At 44.3% G+C, this 27,963-nt stretch overlaps 1 protein-coding gene across 8 annotated transcripts in view; it reads left to right on the forward strand.

The window, feature by feature from the left end:
• SGCD (sarcoglycan delta) overlaps positions 1 to 12,551 on the forward strand; it is a 306,728-nt gene extending 294,177 nt beyond the window's left edge. For 7 of the 8 annotated variants that reach the window (XM_058815052.1, XM_058815058.1, XM_058815054.1 and 4 more), the window contains 2 exons: positions 2,156 to 2,279; positions 3,968 to 12,551. In XM_058815052.1, the coding sequence (XP_058671035.1) occupies positions 2,156 to 2,279; positions 3,968 to 4,141 (298 nt within the window). In that variant the 3' untranslated portion in view covers positions 4,142 to 12,551. The remainder of the gene's footprint in view (positions 1 to 2,155; positions 2,280 to 3,967) is intronic. The other variant, XM_058815057.1, reaches the window with a different exon arrangement.
• Positions 12,552 to 27,963: the final 15,412 nt, after the last annotated feature.

Consider the following 27,963-nt stretch of genomic DNA (forward strand, 5'->3'; position numbering starts at 1 on the left):
TGCAATTCAGTCAGGAAAAAAAAGTTATTTACAGCAGCCTTAATCTTAGGTTCTTCACACAGAAACCAGTTGAGGCATGATAACAGTGGAAGGAATCAGAAGAAGTTTACATAAAATGTGGCTTCTCTGCAGAAAACAAAAGGCAGCTCAGAAGGGTTGTGCAGAGGCTGCTAACCATGAGACCACACTCATTCCTTAGGCTGCATATGCCTCAGCTGCTCCCTGAAATTTAGATTTAGTTAAGTCAGCCAGGAAATTATGGATAAGTTTGGGGTCTTGAGGGAAAGGTGTTCAAAAATCAGCAATATGAAGACACTGAAAAGAGGGAAAGTCGTAACTTGAAAAGTGCCACACAGAGGGAGCTGTGCCTGTGCTTTATTGAGCTGTTGGCTGCAATAAATACAGCTGAATTCCCTCAGTCCCCCATAATGCTGTCTCAGTACCAGCAGGAGTCCATTTAAGAGCACACTTACATGCACAAATGATTATATATATGGAAAGCAGGGAAAGAGCTGATGCAGGCAAACCCTGAGAGCTGCCATGGGGAGCTGGGGGTGGTGCTGGGCTGCCCCTGCCCAGCTTTGGTCAGTGCTGCCAGCCCCAAATGGCAAAGCAGAGCAACTCCTGCTCCAGCCCTCCCTCCTGCCTCACTGAGGACACCACAACCTGGATCTTGTGACGCTGGAGTAAATAAATGAGGATGAAATCCACTGAGAGGATATTCCCAAAGAGGGAGAGTTGTTTTTTAATAACCATTTCAATACAGAGAGTCATAAGAGACTGTATTGTAAATAAGAAAGAGGCAAGTATAATAGAAGACTAAAAATGGATGATGAACAAGAAAGACTGAACTTTGTGCTTCTGCACTTTACAGCATTAACCTTGAAGTTAAAGGGCTGTAACAGGGCTGTGTTAAAGGGCTGTCAGAGGCCTCTGCAGTGTATCCACATTTAGGAGGGGCTGAAGCTCTGCAGAGCACATGGTCAGGCCTGGTGTGATGTGAGCCTAGGACTGGAGACCACAAATTTTGGGGTCTTCAGCCTGATTGCTTTCATTTATTTCCTTGTATCTTTAAACCCTTCTAAACCTCATGTAGTAGGAAGTCAGGAGAACTAATTCATTCCTGTTTGAACAGGGGTGGGAGGAAGAGAAATACTTGCACCCTCTGTGCAGGTGCTCAGCTTTGCTGATATCCCATTAGCACTGATTAGTGAGAAAGCAGAACCAGAAATAGGAGCCAGCTGACCTTGGGGGTGGCTTCATTGCCCCTTTTCTCTTGGCCCAGCATAGCAAAGCTGGCATGGAATGTGAGCAGATCAGATTTGTGGTGTGTTTTACCATGCACGAACCTTTTCCTCTGGAAGCAGGTGAGAACCTGCACATCAGCAGGGTCTGAGGTGCAGCACAACAGCCTGAGCAGGAGCATGGAGCCCATGGGCTGTGTGAGCACTGTGTGTTGCAGGGTGGTGCAGCACAGCCTGAGCAGGATCCCACAGGCTGTGTCCCCTGTGTGTTGCAGCTGGGGCAGCACAGGGATCTGATCAGGATCTGTATCCCCCCGTGTGTTGCAGCTGGGGCAGCAGGGATTTGATCAGGAGCTGTTTTCTCCCATGTGTAGCAGCGCAGGGATGTGATCAGGATGTTTTCCCCGTGTGTTGCAGGGTGGTGCAGCACAGGGATGTGATCAGGATCTCTTTTCCCTGTGTTGCAGGGTGGTGCAGCACAGGTGCAGCACAGGGATGTGATCAGGATCTGTTTCCCCCTGTGTTGCAGGATGGTGCAGCACAGGGATGTGATCAGGATCTGTTTTCCCTGTGTGTTGCAGGGTGGTGCAGCACAGGGATGTGATCAGGATCTGTTTTCCCTGTGTGTTGCAGGGTGGTGCAGCACAGGGATGTGATCAGGATCTGTTTTCCCTGTGTGTTGCAGGATGGTGCAGCACAGGTGTAGCACAGGGATGTGATCAGGATCTGTTTTCCCTGTGTGTTGCAGGGTGATGCAGCACAGGGATGTGATCAGGATCTGTTTTCCCTGTGTGTTGCAGGGTGGTGCAGCACAGGGATGTGATCAGGATCTGTTTTCCCCGTGTTGCAGGGTGGTGCAGCACAGGTGCAGCACAGGGATGTGATCAGGATCTCTTTTCCCCGTGTTGCAGGCTGGAGTCGCCCACGCGCGCGCTGGTGATGGAGGCTCCCAAGGGCATCGAGATCAACGCCGAGGCCGGCAGCCTGAAGGCCACGTGCAGGACAGAGCTCAGGCTGGAATCCAAAGATGGAGAGGTGAGTGCAAAGCCAAGCCAAGGGTCCCCTGCAGAGCTGTGTGCCACCAGGCTGCTGTGTGTGCAAGCCTGGGCACAGGGGGCTCTCCTGACCTCATTCCTGCTCACCCTGATTGAACACATCCCATGCAAATCAGGCTCACTCCGTGGCAAAGGCTGATTCATTATTTTTAAAGTGCATGGATAATAGCATCTGTTGTTCCAGCAGATTTATGCAGCTGTAAAATGCACACCGCTCCTAAATTCTTTGTTTCCTTGTCACTTGAAAACAAGATTTACTTGGCCAGCATAATTAAATCTTTTATCATATATTATTCTATAAGAAGAGCTTAATTCACTGGTATTGATCTGAAAAGCTTTTGTGGCTGATGTTTCATTCTGGAACGAAAGGGAACATTAGGAGACACGGGTTGTTGCACTGGAGAGACTTCCAAAGGGGAAGAGAGAACAATTAAAGCTGATAACTTGGAGCAAAAGTAAAGTAGGTGTTGAGTTAAGCCTTTTCTGGTGTCACAAAATCATGTGGGCACATGGATTTGATGTTTTCTCATCCCCTCCTCCTGCCACAGTGATGGAAGACACCAAAGGATGAGGCTAAGGAGCTCCCAGTGGAGAAACCACTGAGACCCTTGTCAGGAGGAGCTGCCCATGGAACACAAACCTCCAGGCAAGAGGGCTCTCACATAAGATTTACCTATCTTAGTTTCAGGGCTAAAAAACAGAAGGACTTTTTAATTGTAGTTTCTGTTATTTCTAAATATATTTGCATTTTAAGACAGTCCAAACCTAGACCATGGGTGCTAAGGAAAAGCCTCTGAAAAATACCAGAAAAAAAAACTCAATACACTGAGATAGAAATCCAAAGCATTTCACAACTTCAAGCAGTTGCTGCCAATACTCAGATGCTTTTAAATGCATAAATTGACTTCTGTCTTTCAGGACAAGAGATGGGTGGGTACTAAACTGGGAGATTCTTACTGTCATTGCTGATATTCTCAGTCACCCTGTATTACTATGGGGTTCAGGTTATTTTACTGTATTCTGGCTGATGCCAGAGCACTCCCCTGCAGCTGCCACATGTCTGAGAGCTGCCACATGTTGTTTGCCTTATGTTGTTTTGTAAGGAGGGATTTAGGACTGTTAGAGCATTTGAGTTATTTTTAATGTACACAAAAGTGTTACACATATGCATAAAATATGCATAGAATATGCATAAAATATACATAAAATATACATAAAAGTCAGTGCTGGGAGCCTGCAAGTGTAACTGGCAATGGGATCACAGTGACAGAGATCCTGGTGGAGGAGCAGGGTGGATGGGTGAGTGTGAACCATCCAGGATCTCCATCTGACAGTGGGGTGCCTCTGCTTGGGTCCATCCAGACCTGGGATTGGATTCTGGTCGTGTCCCAGGAAGCCAAAAGCCAAGAAAACACAGTGGGAGCATCAGCAGAAACAGACTGGAGGTCGTGGTAAAGGCAGATAATGTGCCCACCTAGATTTGTATCAGACTTTTCCATCCTAAAACACTTCCCTGCCCAGTTTTTGCAGCAGCTGAGCCGTCTGGAGGAAGCTTCTTTAAACACAGAAATCACAAATAACAGCTCTTTCTTTAAATCAGAAATAACAGCTCCCCGCTAATTCTCTCTCTTTTCTTTTTCCCCTCTCTCTCTCCACATTTGACTCCAGATAACGTTGAATTCTGCAAAAATCAAACTACCTAACTTGCCTCAAGGATCTTCCTCTTCTGCAGGGTCCAGGCAAAAAATCTACGAGCTCTGTGTGTGTCCCAATGGGCGGCTGTTCCTGTCACAGGCAGGCAGCAGCTCCACCTGCCAGATAAACACGAGCGTCTGCCTTTGAGGGACACTGTGCACAGGGGCATCACAGGCAGCACAAAAGCCAGTTCTGGTCTCACAGATCCAGCTGCCAACTATTTTTACTAGAACACAGAAAGCCTATCAAAGACTTTTTTTGTGTGTGCGCGCGCGTGTGTGTGAATATATATATATAAAAAATATATATAAGATATATATATATATATATCCTCTGTGTAAAATGATGTTTCAGTACAAGGAATCCCAGGGTGACCCTGTTACATTTGTGTAGCATTTCTCTTTCCCACACCGAAATTTACTGGTACAATCTGCTGAATTGGATCTGATGCTCCCCTGGACCCTTCTGTATTAAGACAGTGCAATGATCACCCCTCGTTTTTGATCATGTTCTCAGAGCAATGGGATTGCTGGCTGGGCAAGACCCTGGAACCAATGCAGAGCCACCACCATCCAAAGGGAAGAGAAGCATCTCTGATTATTTTTGTGCCATTAAATCAGTGGCATAAAAAGGAATAGTTCTAAAAACAACAAAACAGCCAGATGTGCTGTGCTGATCACCTACAGTGATCCAGGATACCTGGGGTTAAATTACTCTTTAATTATTACCTGAAGCATGGCTCCCTGTTGGGAGAGATGGATGCACTTGGCCAGCAGGAACGTCCAGACCTTCTTGCTGAAATAACAAATGTGATTTTCTGAAGGGTTTCAACACTTGCCTGTGAATGGCCAAGGATGCTTTGTGCTATTCAGGTGTGACACATCAGGTCCAACATTAACCTAAAATCATCTCTGTGCTGGCAAAACTGGTGTTGTACTTAGTTGTTGGAAGGAACAAAATTGTGAAAGTTGGAATAAGTAGAAAAAAATTGAACCTCTTTTGCTAACAGGTGTCCTGGATCACCCTACAAACTCCCCATTGACACCTTCAATTTTGAACACATTTGCTGTGAAGGTGTGAAGATTTAAGATTTGGACATTGCCTAAATACCTGTAGAAACAGAGAAAATTAACTAGAAACTGAGAAAATCATAAAATTAAGTGAATAATGTAGATGCTACACCAGAATTTTTGTCATCTTTCTTTTCAAGATCTACAGTCCAAGATCACTTAGATTTGGTGGAAACTGCAATTATCAGAGATGCTGACAATGAAAGACTTTTTTTAAGGATTTATACAGATTGTGACAAAGCCACATTATTGAAAGGAAGGGCTTTGGATGCTGGTTCCTGTAGAATTTGAGTCCCCAAAACTCTGTGGTTGAATCTTACCATGGTTGCATTTTTTCCTTATTTTAAAGTGTGGGAGTCATGGGCAGGATAAAACACAAAAATCTGATCTGGTAACATTACTTCCACTTTTAAAGGTTTGGAAAATAATTATAAGAGCCCAGATTATTGAAATCTGACCCATAATTTCATCCACATGTGTGTAAAAAATCTTTTAAAAAAACCAAATATACCAATTAAGGCAAAAGTTTCCAAGTGACAACAAATCTCACGAGGACAGCAAGGTTTCTGAGCCACTGAGATGCTTTTGAAATATTACCTCATGTGCAAATAAGACAGATCTGTGCCCATCCCTAGTGATATCTAACCAAAGCTGGTATTCTTCAAGTGATTTTCAAGATAAAACATAGCGGACAGAAATCTTTAGAAATAATTTAGCCAATTCCCTTTTCTTACAGCTTTTCATGTATTTTCTTGTGGTCTCGAGAGTACCAGGGTTTGATTTTTTTTTTTTATTTTTTATTTTTTAATTAACAATTCTGGCTTAATCCAAAACTGATTGGACTCAGAGAAGATTTCTATGGAGTTTAGATTGGATGTCTTGCTGCCCAACAAAGCAGCACTCCCAAAAACATTTATTCCTGAAAGAGGATTGAATTCTTTCCTTTTATTTCAATAATGCTTTCTGATAAATTAACGAATTCAAACTATTTGTTAATGAATGATTCCTGTAATTATTATGTCTTGAGTCAACATTTGAATGCAAAGGGTCACCCAGGGTAACAATTGTATTGGGACACAGGATGTACCATCTCTGTTCAAAGAGGGGAATTGTGCCTATGCCTTAAGTCAATGCACTCAGCAAGGAGAAGCACATCATATTTATCTTGTTATTAAATCTAGTTTATTTGGGGGGAGGGACAGGAGGGTGTCTTGGGAACTGGCTGTGCAACTTAAAACAGATATTGATGAAATACATTAAGACTGTAGGGGCACCTAGAATGTTACAGACTTTTTTTTTTTCTTACCATGTTAAATATAGCAAAATACTGTGTATGTTACCTCTGGGGCCATGGCTGAAGTCCCACTCATAGTCCTACATTTACTGTAGATTTTGTTCTTCCTTGTTTCATTGAATACTGATCACAAACCTCATAGCAAGCATGGCCCAATCCATAACCAAATCCTGTGTGAGCAGTTTGAAGACATGTGCTGCAGGAAGAGTTCCTGTCTATGAATCAGATTAACTTCCCAGCCCTGGGAGTGCTCAGGGGGGTGAGGAAGGCAGGGCTGAGCCCCCCAGGGGTGCTCCATCCTGATTTCTGTGCTCTGCTCCAGACACAGCAGTGGCTCAGTCCTCATTCCTGTGCCACCCTCTGGCTGCTCCCAATTTCCATCCCAACAAATTAGTTTTGAGTAGCTGCTTTTCCCCACTGGGCTCTTGAATGAGGTTATCACCTTCTCATGTCACAGCAGCCATGAAACTGCTAAGGACATTCATATCTTGGTGTGAATTTCTGCTGGGGAGCTGCTAGGAAATGACCTTAACATCTGAGCCATCACTGCAGACGCTTCTCTGAGGTGAACAAAAGGTACCTTAATTATGTCTACTGAAAGAAATTCTTGTTTCAATATATTTTACAACCATGTTTCCATCTTAAAAAGCATAAAACTGTGTTGTGTTGAAATGTGAGGAATTGTTTCTAGAAAGAATGAACCCCTGTAGGGACCTGCAGATAATTTGAACACCACCTGAGTTTTAAGGCAGGGGTTTGGGTGATGCTGCCTGAGCTGGTCAGCAAGTGGCAAACATAAACACAGGCTGGGCAGAGAATGGGTCAGGAATGTTCCTGAGGAGAAGGACTTGTTGATTGAGGAGAAGCTCAACATGACCTGAAGTGCACTCACAGCCCAAAAAGCCAATCCTGTCCTGGGCTGCATCAAAAGCAGTCGAGGGAGGGGACTCTGAGCCCATGTGAGACCCCACTGCAGTCCTGTGTGCAGCTCTGGGGGTCTCAGCATCAGCAGGATGGGGACACACCGGGGACCACAAAGGTGCTCTGAGGGCTGGAGCCCCTCTGGGAGTGCTGGGGCTGCTCACCTGGAGAAGAGAAGGCTCCAGGGACACCTCAGAGCCCCTCCAGGGCCTAAAGAGGCTCCAGGAGAGCTGGAGAGGGACTTTTTACAAGGGCAGGGAGTAACAGCCATGGAAGAATGACTTCAAACTGACAGCAAGCAGCGTTGGGTTAAAGATTAGGAAGAAGCTCTTTGCTGTGAGGGTGGCGAGGCCCTGGCACAGGCTGCCCAGAGAAGCTGTGGATGCCCCATCCCTGGCAGGGGCTTGTTGGAGCCTGGTCTAGTGGAAGGTGTCCCTGCCCATGGCAAAGGGCTGGAACAGGATGATTTAAGGTCCCTTTCATCCCAAACCATTCTAGGATTCAATGAAAGCAGAGCAAACAGGACTGTGTCTCAGATCCCATGGGAAAAATCAGGCATTTTGTTTAAAAAGCTGCCCGCTAACACATCCAGCCATCTCACACTCCACAGTTTGTTGTGAAGGGACTCTCCTGTTGGACAAGGCAAGTGCAGGAGAGTCCCTTCTCCTCCTGCCTTGCCCAGAAATCCCTCACAGTAGCTGTGTGGGCTGCTTTTCCCTGAATCCATTAAATCCAGAGCTTCCCTGACTGTGGAATTTCATCCACGTGCTCTGCCTACCACTGATGAAATGCCAGAGACAAACAAGGGGTTGTGTGTTTCTTTGTGAATTGGGCCTGAAGTTCAGTTCAGTGGAGCATTTGCTATGTGGGAGGTGGGGTTGATCTCAAATGGGGTTTAGTTTGTGTCTGCTGAGCTCAGTGGGAGATGGTGATGAGTTCCTGGCCCGAGCTGGGAGCTGAGGGCAGGGGGTGCACTGAACCAGACCCTGCATGGCAGCTGTGAGCACCAAAACCCCACCAAATGTTCACCGAGGGGCTGTGCCACAGTGTCAGTGCAGCTGGGGCAGCCATGCAGGGTCATAAATGCATTTTATGTGTGCTGGCTCTTTGTAGGGCTGCACGACTCGTCCAGTTTGCTGTCAATGTGACACTTTAGGAAAGGGACAGAGAATGACAGTCAGTGCTCACCTGTGACAGGAACCTTATCCATATGTAGTGTGTGAGCCTCCTGTCGTACCTGGTTATCCTAAAGCAAAAAGATTTGCCATTAGCAAAAGCAGAGGTCCTGATATTGGCTGCACACCCATTCTCCACGTTTCTTTGTGGGGTTTGTTGGTTTGTTTGGGTTTTTTATTCATTTTGAAGCATATTACCTCATAGTTAAACAGCACAAAGAAATATTAACAGTAAAGGAAGTCATCAAAAGGGGAAGCCAATAACTACTACAATATTTATAAAGGCTCTCCTAAGTATTCATTTTCAGAAGACTGAGTATGTGCAGGAGTGATTTGTGTTTTGTTACCTCAGTCATGTGATGTCTAAAAGCTTTGTTTTGGAAGGGTTGTGGGGTTTTTTTCTTCTCTTATGATAAATACCACATTGCACAAACAAACTTTGAAGGCATAAGCCTAAAAATACAGTCTGCAGTATATGGTATAGCAAAATGATGGCTAAATAAAAACCCCTCCCTAGAAACTCCTCCAAGGTTAAAGAGAGATTCCTGTGGAACTTGGGAAGGCTAGCTCACATCACAACCTAGTGAAAATTCATTTTGTTGTCATAAGATGCTCACACATGCACACGAATACACACACACACTCTCATATAGACTTGTTTACAACAAAAGCCAATTTTCTTTGTTTTTTCTTATGGCTTTAAGTTTCACATTGCAAAACAGAGTGAGACAAAGACCAAAGACTTCAAGAAGTTCATCCCTCTCTGGTTGCCCTCATGCCTGAAATGCATTAACTTTAATGGTGCTTTTTCTGAACTGGGTAGGAGAAATGCAGGTGTATCATAAGGCTGCATTTGACAGAATAAAGTGGCAGGAAGGCTCTAACTTGGTTAGCAGGGAGAGGAGGAGATAATGTGAAAAATCTTGAAATGTGTGCAGAGGGCAAGGTTACCTTAAATCTGAAATGTGGAGAAATAGCCCAGAAAGCTTAAAGAGAGCATCCTGGGCTGGAAGTATAAATAAACTGAGCAAATGGTGCCAGCTGTTCACCTGAGCATTAGCAGGGCAGGAGCTCCAGTGGCTGCTTTGTGGAGAAGAGTAACTGCTGCAATGATTTCATTTTAGAAGTACCTACAGTAAAAAAAAAAAAAAAAAAAGGAAGAAAAAAGGAAAAAAACTTAGAGGCTGTGCTCTTTTTTTATGGCTGACATTTTAAATTCTGAAATGTCATCATCCAGAATTCACCCCAGCAAGCACAGGGCGTGTTCCTGCCAAGCTTTGCCAAGCACTGCTTTGGTGCTTTTGGAATGTGAAAATATCAGCCTTTTTATTGCCCTGGCTGCTCAGGAACGTGATCCTGGCAACTGCTCCCTTTTCCCCATTTTAACCTTTTTTTTCCTCAGCTCTGAAATTCCTGTGTGATGTTTTGGTAGCTGGCATCCTGCTCCCAAATCCAGCAGCCCCCAAAACCCAAATCCTGCATGTAGCAGTGGCATGACCATAAAATTGGGGACTTCCAGGTAAATTCTGCCTGGCAGTTGCTGTGTGTTCACAGCTGATGTAGCCAAGTTTATGGCTGTGAGTGGAGCAGGGTCAAACACTGACGTGGTGCTGAGGTTATTCAAGCAAGAGTGGAGTGAATTAAACAAGGCAGGTAGGAGGGAAGGGGAAGAAATGGGGAGAGACATCACCCTAATCACAGTAATGCAGTCAACGTCTCTGTCCCTTTGCACTATTATACTTTAAATTAATAACATCCATTTTACTAAATATGGTGGCAATTATGCTTGATCTTTTCATGGAGCTCAGTGGAATTACTGTCACTGAAACCACTTAGAGCTCGGGCTGTTCAAGATTGCTGGGGTGTTGTTTCCATCCACAATAACCACAGTGGCTTGGGGCTTGGATGGAAATTACAGTGAATAGCTTGTATTTAGAAAGCTTTTAAGTCTGCTGTGGTTGAGAGGCCCCTGGTTATGCACATCCAGCCCTGAGGCTTTATCATTTCAGCCTCTCTTGTCCTGCCACTTGAATTGTATTGTGCCCTTGTGAAAAGCGACGCACGGTGTATAAAGAACACAGCAAAAGATGGATATTTAAAGCTGCAGGATTTTTATCTGAAACGAAGAAGGAAATACAATCAGAGTGCCCCACTGAGATTTTCCATCCAAATCACTTTAAACTAGAGGTGCAAGTCCCTTAAAAAATTAATTTGCTACAAGTGTCATTCCTGCAGCAAAGTTAGCACCGGTGTCTCTCCCAGGACATGTCTCACCTTCCTGCAGCTGGGAGCCCTGTGGTGGCTGGGATTTTGTGCTACCAAATGGAGTGATGAAGTCAGGTTTCCTTTGAGGCAGCTGATCTCCATGGATTGGGCTTTTGTTAGCTTTTAGCAGGGATTAAAGAACAGGAGGAGTAAATCCACTGTGAAATGATATGTAATTGTATGTTTGCCTCATTTAGTTGGTTGAAGCTTTCCACCAGGAAGGGAAAATATCAGGAGAAATTTCTGTGAAAATGTTACATTTACATTGTGCCACCAAATGCTTCAGATAAAAACATGCAGCTTTAGCTAAACAGACTTCTGAGATTAAAAAGGACTCTTTGGAGCCTCTCATGGGGTCCTACCCAAATGGAAAGTTTTACCATTTCCAGCATATTTGTCGTTATAGGAACAGGCCCATTGCAAAGCACAAGTCATGTGCATCTTTGCATGTAACAGGAATTTTAAATTGCATTGTTCTCTTACATTTTTTCCCCATTCAAAGGCTTAACCACTGATAGGAGATAGAGCCCTCTGAAACCTTTCCTGCTAAATGCATTTTCTCTTCCTAAAGCAATGTATGTCCTTTGGTCTCTTAAAAATTTCCTCATAATGGAGTCCTTGAAGCATCTTGAGGCAGGCTCACACTGGAGAGCAAGAGAGCAATTATTTGTGGGTGGTGCTATTTCTGCTGAAGCTTGGATTGTAGCTGAAATCAATGTTTCTGTTAGAGCTTCTCCCACACTCCCTTAGCTGCAGAGCCCACCAGCTCCACAGCAGGGCTGGATCTCTCCAGGGTGGCTCCCTTAGAGCAGGGAGTGACCTCCCACACCAAGCACAGCCTGATGGTTTTGTCTTCAGCTGGGTCCTTCCCTGGCCCTGTGCACTCTGTGATGGATAATGGAGACATTTTGGCAGTTTTAGTGGTTCTGCAGATGGTACAGATGATGTGTACCTGCATCCTGAGTGGATAAATGATGCTGTTCATTTTTGGGTGCTGTTCTCACAAGCCTTTGGCCACCTTGAGAGCAGCAGCTCCTGAGGGCAGGCACTGCTGGAGGAATTCACTGTCTCATCCCTTTTTGTGGGTTATCAGAGCGAGTGAAGATGAGCAAATCCTGCAGAGTCAGTGTGGCAGAAACCTCAGAAAGGGCAGATCTGGGCCATCAGTGTCCCCTGTGTGTGTCAGAGAAGGGCTGAGGGGACACCATCCACACCTGGATTCCTGCCTGGGCCAGAGCTTTCCCTGAGCCTCTGTGCTGGTTTGGGAGCAGGGGAGGGACTGACCTGCTGGATCTGGATTTTCCTTGTGGCTTTGTTTATTTTTTCCCACCCTGTATTTGAATTTGTTTCCCTGTGAGCAAATGCCAATAGAGCTGTCAATATTCACCCAAAAATGCTCCATACTTGTAGAGCCAACAGCAAAACATTCAGTGAGAGACAAAGGGCACCTTGTTCATCTGCAGCAGCAGCATAAAAGGCATGACCCCCGTGCTACAGCAGTTTTCATCTGTGATGGGAAAACACCTTGTCTGACCTCTACTCTGAAAACCACCAATGACCTTGGTCGTGTAAACAGGACAAAATGAATTTAAAGTCTTATCACGGTTCTCATGACGAAATTCAGATTTGTTTGGCTTTTTTTTTTCTTTTTAATTTATGTATGTGTGTGGTTGTGTGGGAAAATATAAAGCTTTTTTGTATCAAATAACATCAATCCTTGCACACTCTATGCAAAATTTTGTAAGCATTGCAATAATGCTATGAATTACACAAGGAACTATTTTAACTTTATTACACTTTCTGTATAAAAAAAAAGTTTGTATTTAAATGATTTCAACTGCAATCTTGTAAAATATATTAATAAAATAATGATTGTTAAGAAGGAAAGAGATGTTGGGGTTTTTTTGTTGATAACTGTAGTGATGTTTCACAGGAGCAAGAATATGGATGTATTTGTGCCAAAAATGCTGTAGAAGGTGGAATGAGAATTTCTGTGAATTGCTGTGGGAAGAAAACCTGAAATCAACAAAACAAAGGGTTTTTGTCTTTGAGAAAGTTGAGTCTTTCTTATAATTGTAGATTTTCTCAACCTTTCTGGTGAAGAGAATCTGGTGCTGCTTGTGCTCCAAACCAGCAGGAGCTCAGGGTTTTCCAAGAGTGACCAGAGCTGGGTGCAGGAACATCCAGGAACAAATCCCCACCTGCACACAGTGGAGGGAGCAGGAACTCCAGTCTGCCTGGGAAAAAATAATAATTAAATGTCGACGGAAGGAGACCCGGACATCAATTTGATCATCACAGGCCCAATTTTATTGATCAGTACGGCGGGTTAAATACAGTTAATAATGAGCTTCATACATATTGCAAAAGTTGAGCTCAGGATTGGTCAGTTACATATCAGCACCTACGCCTACTTCTGCATTCCTATGGTTCTACTTTTGATACTTTTCACATATTCTCAGGATATATTCAGGAATAATCTCTACTCCCTCTCCTCATGTTGCAGCAAGGTCACTGCTGACCTTTCCTTTCAGCTTGCTGACTGCTGACTTTCTTCCTTCAGCTTAACCAGCGGCATTATGTCAGTATGGCCTTTCTCAGCTAACCAATTATTAATAATACTCTCCACATTTCCCCCGTTTTCTTCTTGAGCAAGGAGATTAGTTTGCCATGTTTTTGCTATTGTTTGGCTGACCATGTTTTGAATACAGTTAAAGATACAAGGCAAAATAAGCAAAACCAGTAAAATTACACCCACCAGTCCTATAGCATAGATCACAAGGTTCCTCAGCCACGTTCCAAGTCCTAAGCCTTTAAGCCATTCATCAATTCCTAAACCGTCTTCTTCCTTAAGTTTGTGAAGTCCCTGTTGTAATTCTTTTATCTTAGTGTGAATGGACACCGAATGATCAGACAGATTCATGCAACAATTAAAAAAAAAAAAAACAACAAAACAAACAAAAAAAATCAAAACAAAGAAAAACACCACCAAAAAACTAAACTCCAAAACCAGCAGCCTCTGGACCAAGTCACAGAAAGCCTCTTGGAAACCTCTGGCTGCTTTAATGATCCATCAGTTTTGTTTTAATTGGCCAACTAATCAGCTGCTCATTGGTGACTCTGCACATGCCAGGCAATCACTTCTGAGGGCATTTTGCAGGAGCTGGGTTTTAAATATGAATTTGTTCACCCTGGATTTTGTCAGTAAATGAGAGCATTGATTGAGGCTCATTATCTGAACAAATTGCAGGATGTCAGTCCGGGTGGAAAGTTGTTTGTGCCTTCCAGACCCCTCAGAGAGACAAAGCCCAGTCCCACTGGGACACAGCCAGGATCCAGGCTGGAGGAACATTTGTTTTCCAGTTTGCAGGGGCTGCTGTTTACCAGGCTGCACACAAATTCCCTCAGTTCTGCTGGGTGGGCACACACAGACTGCTGGTCCCTCACTGGGTCTTGGACTGTTTGTCCTTTAAAAAATATTAAAAAATGAGAAAAGGCATCTTTCAGCTGAACTCCAGCTGCAGATGTTGGCCTGAATATGGAATTTCCAGCAAAGGGACAATGAAATAATTCATGAATTAACCCCCAGCAAGAAGGACATTGGCAGGAGGTTTCCAGCCCTGGGAACCCCTCAGCCCCTGCCTCTCTTGGGGTAGAGTTCAGCAGCTCAGCAGAGCAGCAGCATGTTTGCATTGCCCCATGCTAGAAATGATGGGTAGAACTCAACAGCAGCAGCATCTCCACCATTTTTTAAGTCTGGGAAGCCAAAACCTGGATTTGGCTTCCAAAATCAGCTCCTGGGAAAATCATCAAAATGTAATTTCCTCCCAAGTACCTTCCCCTTCACTTATTAAGAAGCGCCTCCCAATTTTTTCTTGCTTTTTTTCATACCCTTACAGGTGATTGTTTCCTTTTTGTAATCCTAAATAGCCAAGATAAACAAAAAATAATTACCAAATAAAGAATCATTTAGATAAAATGAGTCCATTTCATACTCTGTAAAATGGTAACAACTTCCACAGCTTAAAATTTTATGTGCAGCTGAGTTTTCATATTTTTTCATCTGAGTTCAGTACAGACAAGTTGCTGCTGCTGAAGTTCAGTTGTTAAATCTGGGTGATTATTTTTTATTTTTATGAACAGTGGCCAGAAAATCAGCAAGGAGAACTATCTGTTTTTAACAGTTTTTCTCCAGTGCTATGACCTTGATTCTTCTCTCCTTAAGCTGAACTGAAAAATCTTCCTCAATTTAGTGATGAAGGTTCAGACCTAAATAGCTCCAGTGCCAAATGTATCCCAGAGGAAAATTATATGGCCTCATTTAATAGAGAAAAAGCATGAAGTCAAGCCAGCAGCAAGAACTTGGCTCTTTTCTGCAGTCATTTCAGGATAAAAAGCAGAGTGTAAGTAGTCTTTAAATATTTGATTCAAACTATTGTAATCTACATTACTGATATGATCTGCACTTATTAAAATTGGGGTTTGTGAATAGCTCTGCACATAACAGCTCTGCTTCAGGCCATCACACAACCAGGCCTGTGTTTCACCAGCTCTGCTATTTTCCCTCTCACACCTACGTGGGCTTTTTTTTTTCCTTATTTCTGGGCTTGGCTTTCAGTCTCCTGAGCAGCACAGGCAGAAAGCAGCCCACTGCCTCCTCTCTGAGGAATGCAACCTCATCTGCTGGGCTCCTTTCAGTGGGTGCCTGTAGGGAGGGGAGAGGCACAAAACATCATTGGTATCTCTGGAATAACCTCTCTGATTTGGGTTTATGGTTTTGTGGAGCAGAGCTGGCACCAGCCCAGGCTCCCCCTTGGAGCCTCATTCCCCCCTCTCCTCCCTGCCTGGACCTGGCACTGCTGGTTCATGGTGGGACTTGGTGCTTTTAGAGGCCTTTTCCACCCTAAATGATCCTCTGAGAGCCCCATTCCCATGGCACCCCCTTACCCAGGCTGTGAAACAGGAATATTTCAAACGCCAGCACAACCCACGAGTGTCGCAGACATCTTTTTATGAGACATCTTAAGATTTTTTTTCCTCCTGAGAAGCCGTGAGGCCTCAGGGACAAAATGTAAACATTGATTATCTGCTGCTGTGGAATGCAGCAGGTGCATTTGTGATTGGCCTCATGTAGATATTTGGAATTAATGGCCAATCACAGTCAGCTGGCTTGGACACTGTGTCCGAGCCAGAAACCTTTGTTATCATTCTTTCCTTTCTATTCTTAGCTAGCCTTCTGAGAACCTTTTCTTCTATTCTTTTAGTATAGTTTTAATGTAATATATGTCATAAAATAATAAATCAAGCCTCCTGAAACATGGAATCAAATCCTCACCTCTTCCCTCATCTGAAAACCCCTGTGAACACTGTCACACACAAGTACACAGGGGACAGTAAGACTGCAGTGCTGCTTGGTATTTCAGCATGTTTTAAAACAAAAAAAAAAAATACATTGCTTGGCCTAAACTCTACCTGCAACTTGAGTCCAGCAGCTGAGAGCTGCAAGGATGCTGCACATGACTGAGATGGGATTTTAGTCATTGGATGTGGGTCTTGCATCTGCTTTGCCAGATTGGGAAGACAAGAAAACAAACAAAAGATAAGACAAAATAAAAAACCCAAAGCTCTCTCTGCATATTTTACCTATTTATACAGGGTTTAATGCTTTTCTAGGAACAAACTAGGGAGGCTCCAGAGCTGAAATTAGCAGTGTTAGAGGTGACACTGGTTCCAGAGAGAGCCACATTTGCTGTAAGGCCCACCCAAAAAACCAAAACCTGCCTTGGGAAATCAGGGAGATGAGAAACCTCTCATTGCTGTCCAGCATCATCAGGTTTAGGACTAATAAATGACTGACTGGGAAGTGTGAGTGAGTATGTGTCTGTGCATGGGACAGGGGAGGTGCATTTCTGGATAATTTGTTATTTTTCTGTCAGTTGTAACTACTCCCAGAAATCATTTGTGTATTACAATAAACCCCAATCTCAAAAGAGAGTTTTTGCAACACAATAACCCTGAACCATAGTAAGTAAATTTGAGAATAACTATCATGTGCCAGAAAGACATTAAAACATCTACAGCAGAACCAACAGGCTGCAGTGGGAGCTCTGCACACACACAAGATGAACACAGAAAAATGAAAGGAGAAAAGCACTGCCACTTCTAAGAAAACCCACAACCCACCACCTACACGATGAACTTTTAAGCACAGAGTGCAACACCCAATGAATTATTTATGAATTAATTTCCAATGAGCAGTTTAGCAGTCAAAGGAAACACAAACAGGCAGCACAGCCCTGCCTGGGGTGACAGCAGGGGACACAGGAGTGCTGTTCCTGTGGCAAGAAGACGTTTAGCAGCGTGCATGACGAGCTGCACACTAATAAAGTTTAAAACAAAAATCCAATTCCTAGCAAACACCAGGCTGTGCAGTATCCCAACACAGCCTGTGGGATATGCACGTGGCACATGCCCAGCAATGCCAGGTGACAGCACTTCACCCCTGCCACACTCATTTTCTGCTACCTAAAATACAAGTACAACGAGCTGCTGCTTAAGGGTAATGATGGGACAAAGAAATCAGGAGATAGAAAGGCCACATCCTGCTTTAAATTAATTCTTTATAGCCAAGATGTGGAATGGGCTCTGCACCGAGGGCTCCACACCAGCAGCGGCCTTTAGCATGACATTAAATTAATGTTTTGTGGGCCTTTTTCCTTCCCCTAGGCTGAGATGCTGCAGCTGTGCCCATTCCTGCTGCTGTCACAGCTCTGTGTGCCAGGCTCTGGGGCTCTGAGCACCTTCCCAACACCAGCAGGGCACAAATAAACCTGGAGAGATTCCTGAATTGCATTCAGTAGCTGCTGGGGCAGGGACAGGGGAGGTGTTGGAGCTTTCAGGAGAACAGAAGCAGGAGAGGCTTGGGAGAAGCACAAAGCAGAGCAGAATGGTTGGGCTGGGCTGGGTTGGGATTGCTGCAGCATTTCTCACACAGCTCCTGGCTGCTGCAGCTGGAAGAGCTCAAAAATGCTCATTTTTTTCTTCATTCATTGCCAGAGCATCACCAAGTCCTGCCCAGTTCCAGGAGAGGGGCTGAGATTGCTGCTCCCCTCACTGCTGAGCCTGCTTTAGCTCACTTCTCACACTGGCTTTGATAATGGTCACTTTTGTGCTATTCCAAAGCCCAGTGTGGCAGTGCACAGTGCTGGAGCCAGCTGGGGAATGGGTTATTTTGTTTATTTTGGGTTTTTTTAGCAGTGCCTCAATGGAAACCCTGCATCCAGAGAGCCAGCATTTCCCTGTGGGGAGAGCAGCATCTCATTCCTTGGTAAGTCTGACTCACACTCAGGTAAGCTCTGCATTAGAGGTGAAACCAGAATATTTCAAGTGAGATCCTGTCTCACTTTATTCTGTCTTCCACCAGAAAGACTGAAGGCAAAAGCAGAAAGATGTAGTGATGGTTTAAATAAATTGACCTAACTGAAGCAGGTGAAACATTTAAGACACCAACCTGGTTCCAATCCTGTCCCACTCTGGCTGTTGGGCCATTGCTCCTCTCCCAAAGTGAGCAGACCAGGTGGAGCAGCCAAGAAGCAGCAGAATCATGGGATTATTTTCCAGGTTTCTGCCTTTTTCTTCCTTTCTGTTTTCTGCATTGACTTCTGGACCTCAAACCTTTTCCACATCCATTAAATGAAATACTTGAGCAGGACAAACCTGATGAGCACAGTGTGCCAAGGGGAAACCTGGGTTTTTTCCCATTTTTGCAGGACAAGGGCACTACAGATAGAACTTGCATCACAGAGAGGCAGGAGCACAATGAGCCAGATGGAAACTGGTGGGGCCTGTGGGTCCCAGGGTTGGGATGGGTGCACACAAGCACAAGTTTCCTGATGGATCTTGATTGTCACTTCTCTCCCTCTCACTTTGCAGCACCTAACAAGTGTCTGTCTGGGATTTGGAGATGTGATTTGTTCCTGATGTGAAGATGCCTCCATTAGCCATGGCATTTTAAGACGTGCCCACTGCCACACTTTTTTCTTTCTCTGAGAAGATGACGGAAAAAAGCAAAAACAACAGCAGAAATATTGAAAGCTCTGCAACCCTAGAGCAAGTTCAGTCAGTTCCCACTGACATCAGTAGGTGTTCTGTCCACAGACAGATTTTCCACTCATGTTTTTAAGAGATAGAATAGACAGCTTAATGTGAAAGGGCCAAATTTTGGCATGATGTGAATGACAGTTTGGATCCAGAGTCAGCTGTAGGCAGATTTGGCTCAGCAGAGTTGATGTGGGCCACTCCCTTCCTGAGAAACACAAAAACAGCCACCAGGGCCAAAAGGGAAAGGCTAAAAATAAATTTATTTATTTATTATAACAATAAGCATCATCCCCATCTGAGAGCTACTGACCTCAGAATTACACTCTCATTCCTGCTTTGCATGAGAACTGCCAGGAGGAGTTTATGGTAAGCCTTAGAAGGTGCAGGAATGGAGATGTCAGGCAATTCAGGGTAAACAATCCCATAAATTACAGTTGAGTTATTTGCAATTGAAAAACATTTTTAAGCTGATAAATTCCATTAACATTGCACAGCCTCTATAAAGTGACCCCTTACTGCATATTAAAGAAGGAATTATCTTTTTATATTTTCATCTCACCACATAAATCATAATTTGGTGAGGAACACATTGCCCAGCCCAGCCCAGAGCTCTCCTGCACATCTTACAGCCCAAAATGCAGCAGCCTTGGGACCACTGAGGAAGAGTTCCTCCATCAGATGCAGAGCTGAGCTGATGCTGCAATAACTTTGGTGTTGTGCACCAGAAGCCACAGCCAAGCTGCTGTAAAGTCACATGGACTCCAGCAGATACCTGGCTGCAATTGCTCAGTTTTTGGGAGCATTTAGAACTTCAGGGTGTTGTTATTTTACTGTCAGCACCTGAACAGAAACCTTAAATGCCATGGTGCCAATGCCTAGGCTGCAAATCCTGAAACACTGCAGCAAATCTAGAAGCAATTGATCTTTGGTCAGATCCAGAAAAGAACACACTACCTGGAGGATTTGGCAGTGGGGGGACACTGGAACTGTCCTGGCTTATTTGGGTTTGCTCTGTGCAGAGATAGAGTTGTATGGAATGATCCTGTGAAATGCTCACTTGGCTGCAGTCAGATAAGTGGCCCATTCTGAATGATCCTCACTGAACTGCAAAATCTCCCAGGCTGTGATTTCTCACCTTGGGTTTTTCTGCACCCCTCAAGATTTCTGGCTGTTAGAGTTCATCCTATCCATGAGAAATTAAACACAGTGCACAGCTCTAGAGGCAATTTCTCTGTCTTCCCTCAACCCCAGGAGCCAAGTGGAGTCTCCTGGAGTCTCACTCCTTGTACTGGGAAAGGCAGCAGAGGAATAAAAAGGAATTAAAAAGAAGGACTCCCAGAGGAATTTCAGCTTTTCCTTTTCTGGCATTCAGGAGGAGGATTCAGGACTTCACCCAGCATTCAGATAGAAGATTGTTCTGCCTAGAGTGAGAGTTTAAAAATATCAGAAGATAAAGAAGGTCCCTTCAGCCATGCCAGGTGTTTTGAGCCCAAAGTCAAGGAGGAGTGGGGGGAGCACATGGAAGTCAGAGGTGAGGCTGGAAAAGACCTTTCATCCACTTGGGTTCCTGAGGCTCTTCTGTTCTGGCTGGGAAAAGGCTGCACAAATCACACAGGAGGTGCTGGCAGTTCACTCATTGGAGCACAAGCTCTGCCAGTGGCATCATTTGGATGTTTAAAGCCCTTGGCTCTAATTGCAGCACTTCCATGCTTGAATAAGCAGTGCTGGGATTGCAGACATTGTGGGAAATGGGATGGATTAGGTCCCAGTTTGCCTGGGAGGGGAAGGCAGTCCTGGCTCTGCTGGGTGGGGAGTGGCAGCCAGGGCCTCTGACACCCTGAGAACCCCTGCCATGATTTCCCTCAGGCTGAGAGGGCTCCAAGGGGCAAAGGAGCAGCTAAAGCAGACTGAGGCATCCCTTCAGCTCCCTTTACATCCAACTGCTCCATTTACATCCAGCTTTACCCTGCCTAGCTGAGGATTTGCAGCCAGGTCTGCAGGGGTGGGAAGCCAAGGACTCCTCTGTCCCCCCAGAAGGGAGCAACACTCCTGGGCACCAGGAATATTTCCCACTCCTGCAAAGAAATACCAGCCTGGGAGTCTGGTAAGAGCAAGGATGGGCTACCAAGAGAGTTCTCACTCAGATGATCTCCTGCCCTGTGCTGTTCATTGTCTGTAATGTGCTCAGTGAATCCCAAGCAGATGGATGAATCCTGTCACACAAAAAGCCAGAGGCAATGCTGTGAGGCCTGGACCTCCAGGTCTTCATCTTTAGAGATAAGCAAGTTCTGAGTCTTTGGAAGAAACATTCTGACTACTGCTAATTGTTACTGAAGCCTTGGCATCTGCTGCTGCATGGCAAATGTGAGGGCAGTGTCAACATGGGCTAACAGGCTTAGAGGACAGGCAAATATCACCACTGTGATGAGAGTTGGTGTTTTGCTTGGCAAGCCTATCTTTCATGCACAAAAAAATAAAATTGTATGGAATGTCTTCCTGGAATGACAGTTCCTTTCCTTCCTTGTTAATACTGATAGTCAAAAGTTAAACACAGCAGACAAAATACACATAGAATTAATGCAATGTTGGAGCAACATCCAACATCCATCTTGAGCTCCTGTTTCCTTTCCCCTTCTGGCCAGGTGGAGGATTCTCTGTGCCCTTGTGCTGGGGGGAAGGGAGGAGGCAAGGGGTCAACTACAACAACACACACATCCACATAGATATAGATAGATATAGATATATATAATGATATAGATATAGATACAGATATAGATAATAAAGATATAGATAGATATAGATATATATATAGATATACATATACATATAGATGATATAGATATATAGATATGGATATAGATATAGATATAGATATAGATATAGATATAGATATAGATATAGATATAGATATAGATATAGATATAGATATAGATATAGATATAGATATATCCCTGAAATAATCATGATTTCTCAAAGAGGGGTAAAGCTGGAGGCCTCCAGCATTCAGACTTAGCTCATTCCAAAGGAAAGAAAATAAATTTGTAGGACAAACCAGCTCTTTTTAGTACATTTTTAGGGGGAATTGAACACCAGCTTGGGTTCAGCTCCTGCCTCTGAGAAACTTGGGACTTTCCCCAGAAGAAACAATTTGAGGAGATGAGTCCAAAATCACGGGTGCAGGAGATGCCCCATCCAGGACTGCCTTGTTCTGCCTTTCTGCATCAGATGTTCCTGCAGTGCTGCTGGTTTCTCCCTGGAGCCCTTCCCAAGGTGGAGCTGACACAAGGAGCAAACACAGCCCTGCTCTGCACACTGAGTAATGAGATGCCAGGCTCAGGGAGCCCCTGGCAGGCAATGTTCTCTAGGTCCCTGTTAATTACCAATGTTTGCTTAGCAAATAGTTGTTGAAATGCCTCGGTGCACCAACTTTTCTGGGACCACTTTGTATTTCCTAGATGTTCAGCTGGCAAGAGGCTGACAGATGCATTCCTCTGATTATTTTCCCTCTAACTGGCAGAAGTTTGGAGGGGTTGATTTGACATTCCCTGCAGTAGATTCTACAGCCATCAGGTCAGACACCTCTGAGATGCAAGCAGTTGCTTTCCAAAATGATAAAGGCAAGCAAGTAACATGAATTTAATGTGGAACCAGCACTTTTCCACCCCCTGGCTAGACATGAAACCACTGTGAAGAGCAGCACGCAGGGATGGCTCTGGTTATACAGATCCTAATCCTGAGGCTCATCCAAGTGAGTTCACCTTGCTCTAGCCCAAGAATTAAGAGAGATCTGAGTCGCCTCCAAGGCAGAATTAACATCTGACATGTAGTTAGGCAGGACAAAGGAGCTGAACCTCTCTATTCAGGGCCCTGAAACTGCTTGTCTCTGCCAATACCTCACACTCATCTGTCAGGGCAGGCACAGACCTGGAGGAGCTCCCTTGGAGAGGGAAACATTTAATATTCAGCAAAGAAAAGAAACAGCACTTCTGGCTTCTCACTGCAAAGTGGAACTCCATGCAAACTTGCAAATTTTAGGCAAAATTAAAATTAAAAAAAATTTAAAAATTAAAATTAAAATTAGGCAGAGAAAACTGTTTTAGGAAATTGACTTTGGAACAAATGCATGAAGCCAGGAATACATGTGTCTAGAACAGTTCCATATAAGCCATTTGGTATCTCTGTTCTGGGATTAATGCATTTCATGGGACATTCTTCACTAATATGTACTGAAATAATTAGCACAAAGAAGCTTCAGATAACATGAATACTGAACCCTTTTCTAGTTCTAGTCTAGTATCTGTCACTTTGGGAGAAATGCACTTTGCAGCCCTCTTGCAGAGGTGATCACAGAACTCTTCTATTTGCATCCTACATCGTGCAGAAGTTGTTTATCTAAAAGGCTTAGACAAAATGTGGGGAAAGCAGAAGCTCAGGAAAAGAAGAAAAGAAGCAGAGCCCACGTGTCATCACTAGAAGATACCTACAGCAGTGATCTTCTGAAGTCTTGCAGCTTGTATTGAATTTTGAGACACCTAGGAAGAGACAATCTGCTTGCCCATGTCTGCCTACAGCCTTTTATACTGCAGTCTGCCTGAAACTTATAAAAGAAACCTCTATTTATCCAGAACTAGTACAAAATGAATGATTCCTGATACCATGGAAGCTGACCTTCTACCTTAAGCAGGAAGCCTGTCAGACCATATAATTTTAGCTGTCATCTAAAACCCATCAAGCAGTGACTTTAACTTCTGTTCACTGCTAAAAAGCGGAGGATAATCCCTCTTATAAAGCTGAACTTTGGTTTCTGAAAACTCATGCAGGTTGCTCTAATGTACAGGTCAACGCTTCCATTTTCTGGATGAGCATCAGCACCTGTGCACTGAGCAGAGCTTTTGATCTGCCCCTCAGCTCTGTGAAACCAGAGCACTTCATTACTGCCCCCAGAGCTTCCTAAACAAAGCCAGCTGAAGGCATCAAGCTCAGCACAGTGCTGCATTTCAGTGCAGGTGGCATTTTAATGGCTGAACAGCTCCATTAGCACTTAAGAGCAGTTGTAAGCAAGTGTTCTCACAAGTCTTACAAGCATTGGTGGGCTCAGGAACCTGTTGGTGAGGCTGCAGAGCTCTGTCAGGCACTGTCAGTGTGCTGGGTGAGCAAGGGATGGGAGATCCCAGCTCTGGGAGCAGGAATGAGGGAGCAGGTGGAGAAGTCTTGTCCCAGAGGGCTCTGTGGAATTTGACTTTTTCAGAGTTAAAGTGCTCCCTTTTTTCAGAGGACACCAGTGAAGAAAGGACACCAGTTACAGAGGACACCAGTGAAGGACACACTAACCCTAACCCAAACCAGCTCCCTTTAAACTGCTGAGAGATTCACACAGACTTTGAGAAGTCCCACACTGAGGGGATTACCCACATTCTGGTAGGCATGCACTGCCTGCCTTTCCTGCACTTTGATTTCTTCTTTGGGCACATCAGCCCAGCTCCCTCATGGACCCATTAATTTACCTGAGATACAGTTCAGAGAATAAAGCTCCCATCAACTTTGGCCTGTTGTGGAAAGATCAGAGGTTTAATCATTTAAACTCCCTAATCACTGCCTCCAGATGTTTTTAAAAGAGAAAAGAAAAGAAAAGAAAAGAAAAATCATAGTCAAGAACAGTTTTGTTAATTTTACCTAATTGTTATCTGGGTAAAAATATAAAAGAGAATTTTAAGAATCAGTTTCTATCCCCTGTAATTAGTGCCTGGGGAACAGATCTTCAGCAAATATTCATAGCAATGAAACATTTATAGACATGCTGCCTAGGTTTACCTACAGATTTTCTAGCCATGTTTCAGAAACAGCATCCAGGACTCATTAGGCTACTCTGAAAACTCATGACCTGCACATCTTTAAAAGTATCACATAAAAAATTCTTTCAAATCATACAGCAGATGTGGTAGAGAAGTGTATATTGTCTGAATTTCCAGCAATAAGTAAGATTTCGTAACCAGGCCACAATTTATAGCTGCAAAATTTCTGTTGACTTCAAACAAAAGAGAATTTGGATCTCTGATCATTAGTACAGCAAATGTAAAATTCCTGCAAACGAGCACCTGTCTAGGAAGAAGACTGCAAAAGATATCTGGTTTAGTGTTTGGTTCAAAAGAAAGCCACAGGTGAAAATCCTTCTGGCTTGTAAAATACATTTCACGGAACCAATCTGTCATCTCTGCATCCTGCTTCATCTAACCAGTCTCTCTATTAGCACTCATCACCATGGTATCTGAACCTCTGCTGCTGGAGGTGTTATTCCAATTATTTTAGTGTAGCTGCTGACATGTAACCGAGAGCAAAATGTGAGGTTCTGTTAGAAAAATAATGCTCCAATTAGCTGCTCCTTCTTCCTCCAACAGCTCACAAAGTCCCACTGGGGAGGATTGTTGCCAGAGCTTGCTCCCTGTGGTAGTTTCTCCTTATTGTTGCCTCTGCAGTGTTGACACAGGAGTTTGGCAGCCTGGGTATTTGTGATACCCAAATACTGATCAGACACTGACCCAACCCCTCCCAGGTACAGCAGCCACACTTGGCTGGATCTCCTGCTTCTCCTCTGCTGGCCCAGTCAATGTAGGAGACAGAAAAATTCTTGTGCATCTTGGCTGCTTTTGAAAGCAAAGGTTCCTGAGAAGGAGAGTTGTAAATATACAGCAGAGTCTGAGCTGGTTTGTGATCACGTACAAACTGCTTCTCTCTCAGCAGTTCCCTGGGATTGGGAATACATTTCATGACTGACAAAATATTTCATCCAGACACAGCATAAGAAAGAATTATAAACAATTTCAGAGACTGCTCCCAAGGTAAATCTTCGTGTATCTTCTAGCTGAAAAATCAGATATCTTGCTAAAAACTGGGATAATCAACACTTCAAGGTTTTCACTGTGGACCCTCTGATCCCACCAGCAGCTGCAGTTGCTTGTCAAGCTTGAAAGCAGCTGTTGGAAACCACTTCCCTCCTCTTCAGCTCTTGTTTCCCAGAAAATGAACCAAGAAGGAGATAATAGATCTGAGGAACAATGTCTCACCCAGCTGCAAACAGATCTTCTTGACTTGTATCCCATCTGATGGTGAACACACCCTGCTGCCTTCCCATGCTCAACAAGCATCCAGTGCTCTAAGGGAGGAGTGGATCTGATCTGGAGAACATAAAAAAAATAGAAGAGTTGTTAGATAACTTGTAAAAACAAGTTACAGTAGAGCTCCTTAAACTTCCACCGTTACCTGTGGTGGATCTCAGCTTTCCTGGGGATGGCTGAACTCCTGCCTGCCCATGGGAACTGATTAAAGGATTCCTTGTCTTGCCTTGCTTGCCTGCTCAGCTCTTGTTTTGCCTATTAAATGGTTTTTGTGTCTGACATATGAGGGTTTTGCCTTTAACCCTTCAGATTCTCTCCCCTGTCCCACTGGAGGAGGGATGAGTGGCTGTGAGAGGGCTGAGCTGCCAGCTGGGGTAAAACCATGGCACAGGAGTTGGGAAGGTCAGGGTTTAGGTTGTTTGGGTGTTTTTAAGGGGAGGTTTTTCCTTCTCTCACCAGGATAAAATGCCTTTGCATGCCAAACCAGCACTTTGCACATGCATGTGCACACACACATTAGAGCTGCAGCTCTGGGGCTGAGACCCACCCATAAGCAATCACTTGCAGAGCTTTCCAGTCAGACTCTCAGCAGAACAGTAAATAAAATCAGTTTATCCACAAGAGATGGGACTCAGCCTGATCACTGTGAGCTGTCTGGACAGTTTAGGAAAGGGTACAATCCCAATTCCTGCTGTGACAGGGCTGATCTGAAATCTGTCCCTGACTATCCCTCTTTGGGGCAGCACCTGTCACCAGCCCCGTGTCACAACCCCTCATATGACACAGAAGGTGATGAGGAGGATCTTGGGAAAAGAAGAATTAATTCTGCCAGCACATGAGCCATGCTTGCCCTGAGCATCACCATGGCCATGGGGACACCTGCTCTGGCGCTGTCCCTCGGGAATGGGGACAGCAAACAGCTCTGATGGTCCATGACTGCAGCTTCCCCCTGAGCCCAGCTGCCTGTGCTGAGAGCAAAGCACCTACAGCAGCACCAATCCTGCCTAATGTGCCATCTGCAAAAGGAGCTGCTTTGAAGCTCTGTAGATCATCACAAGCAGCAGAAAGGATTAGCTGGTGGTTTTGTGAATGAGGTGGATTAGGAGATGTGCTGGGTACAGCTTTAGTGGCTTACAGCAAGCTGGCGCTTCAGAATCACTGATTTCTTGCTTTCTCTTTTTGAAAACAAACCAGCAACGAACCTGGAACCTGTAAGGGCTGAATCCTGACTCTGTCTCAGGCAGCAGCAGACATTCCTTTCCCCCAGGTCTCTGCTGGTGCAGGATCTGCCCTGAACCCTATGGCACTGTTCTTGCACTCACTTTGTTGGGGATAACACCTTCAAAACTCAGAGTGTGCTAAAGGAAACACCAACCCCTACCTACAGCAAGGTCCAGCCCAGAACCTCACAGCAGAAAAAGCTCTTGAGATATTTTGAGATTAACTAAGACATTTTGAGATTAACTAAGACATTTTGACTCACTAAAAACTCCCCCTCCAATGGCTCTCAGAAAAGCAGAAAGGGGAACAAACTGCCCAGGTTTTCACACCACTGGAGGAATTTCATGGGGATAAACTTCTGTCTCAAACCTGGACAATGAGCACAGGTATTGGGTATTGACTGTCAGAACCATGTAAATATTGATGAAAAGTCATTTATTTCTCACACCTGAAGGACAAACAGCATCCCCCCAGGACTGGAGGATTTTGCTGCCCAGGAAGTGATGGTTTCACACACACACCAGCCAAGGTTCAACCTGCTGAAGGAAAGCACCTGTTCTATTAAAGAATTTGCCACCTGAAAAACTTTTAACATATAGAAGTCAAATATCTCTCATAGGCATGAAGCCTCTTCAATAAATAATGAGCAGGAAAAAGTGACAACGTCTTTTACAAAGAATTTATGAAAAGGATCAAGGATTTTGCTGATCTGAATCTTTTTCAACAGCTGCCTTTTTGGTTTAAAATAAGTATGACTGACCTTGAAACCCTTCTTGAGAAAGTTTTTCCTTTGAGAAGTCACCTTCAAGCT

Source organism: Ammospiza caudacuta, chromosome 16 (genome assembly GCF_027887145.1).
Source record: "Ammospiza caudacuta isolate bAmmCau1 chromosome 16, bAmmCau1.pri, whole genome shotgun sequence".
NCBI classification, from domain to species: domain Eukaryota; kingdom Metazoa; phylum Chordata; class Aves; order Passeriformes; family Passerellidae; genus Ammospiza; species Ammospiza caudacuta.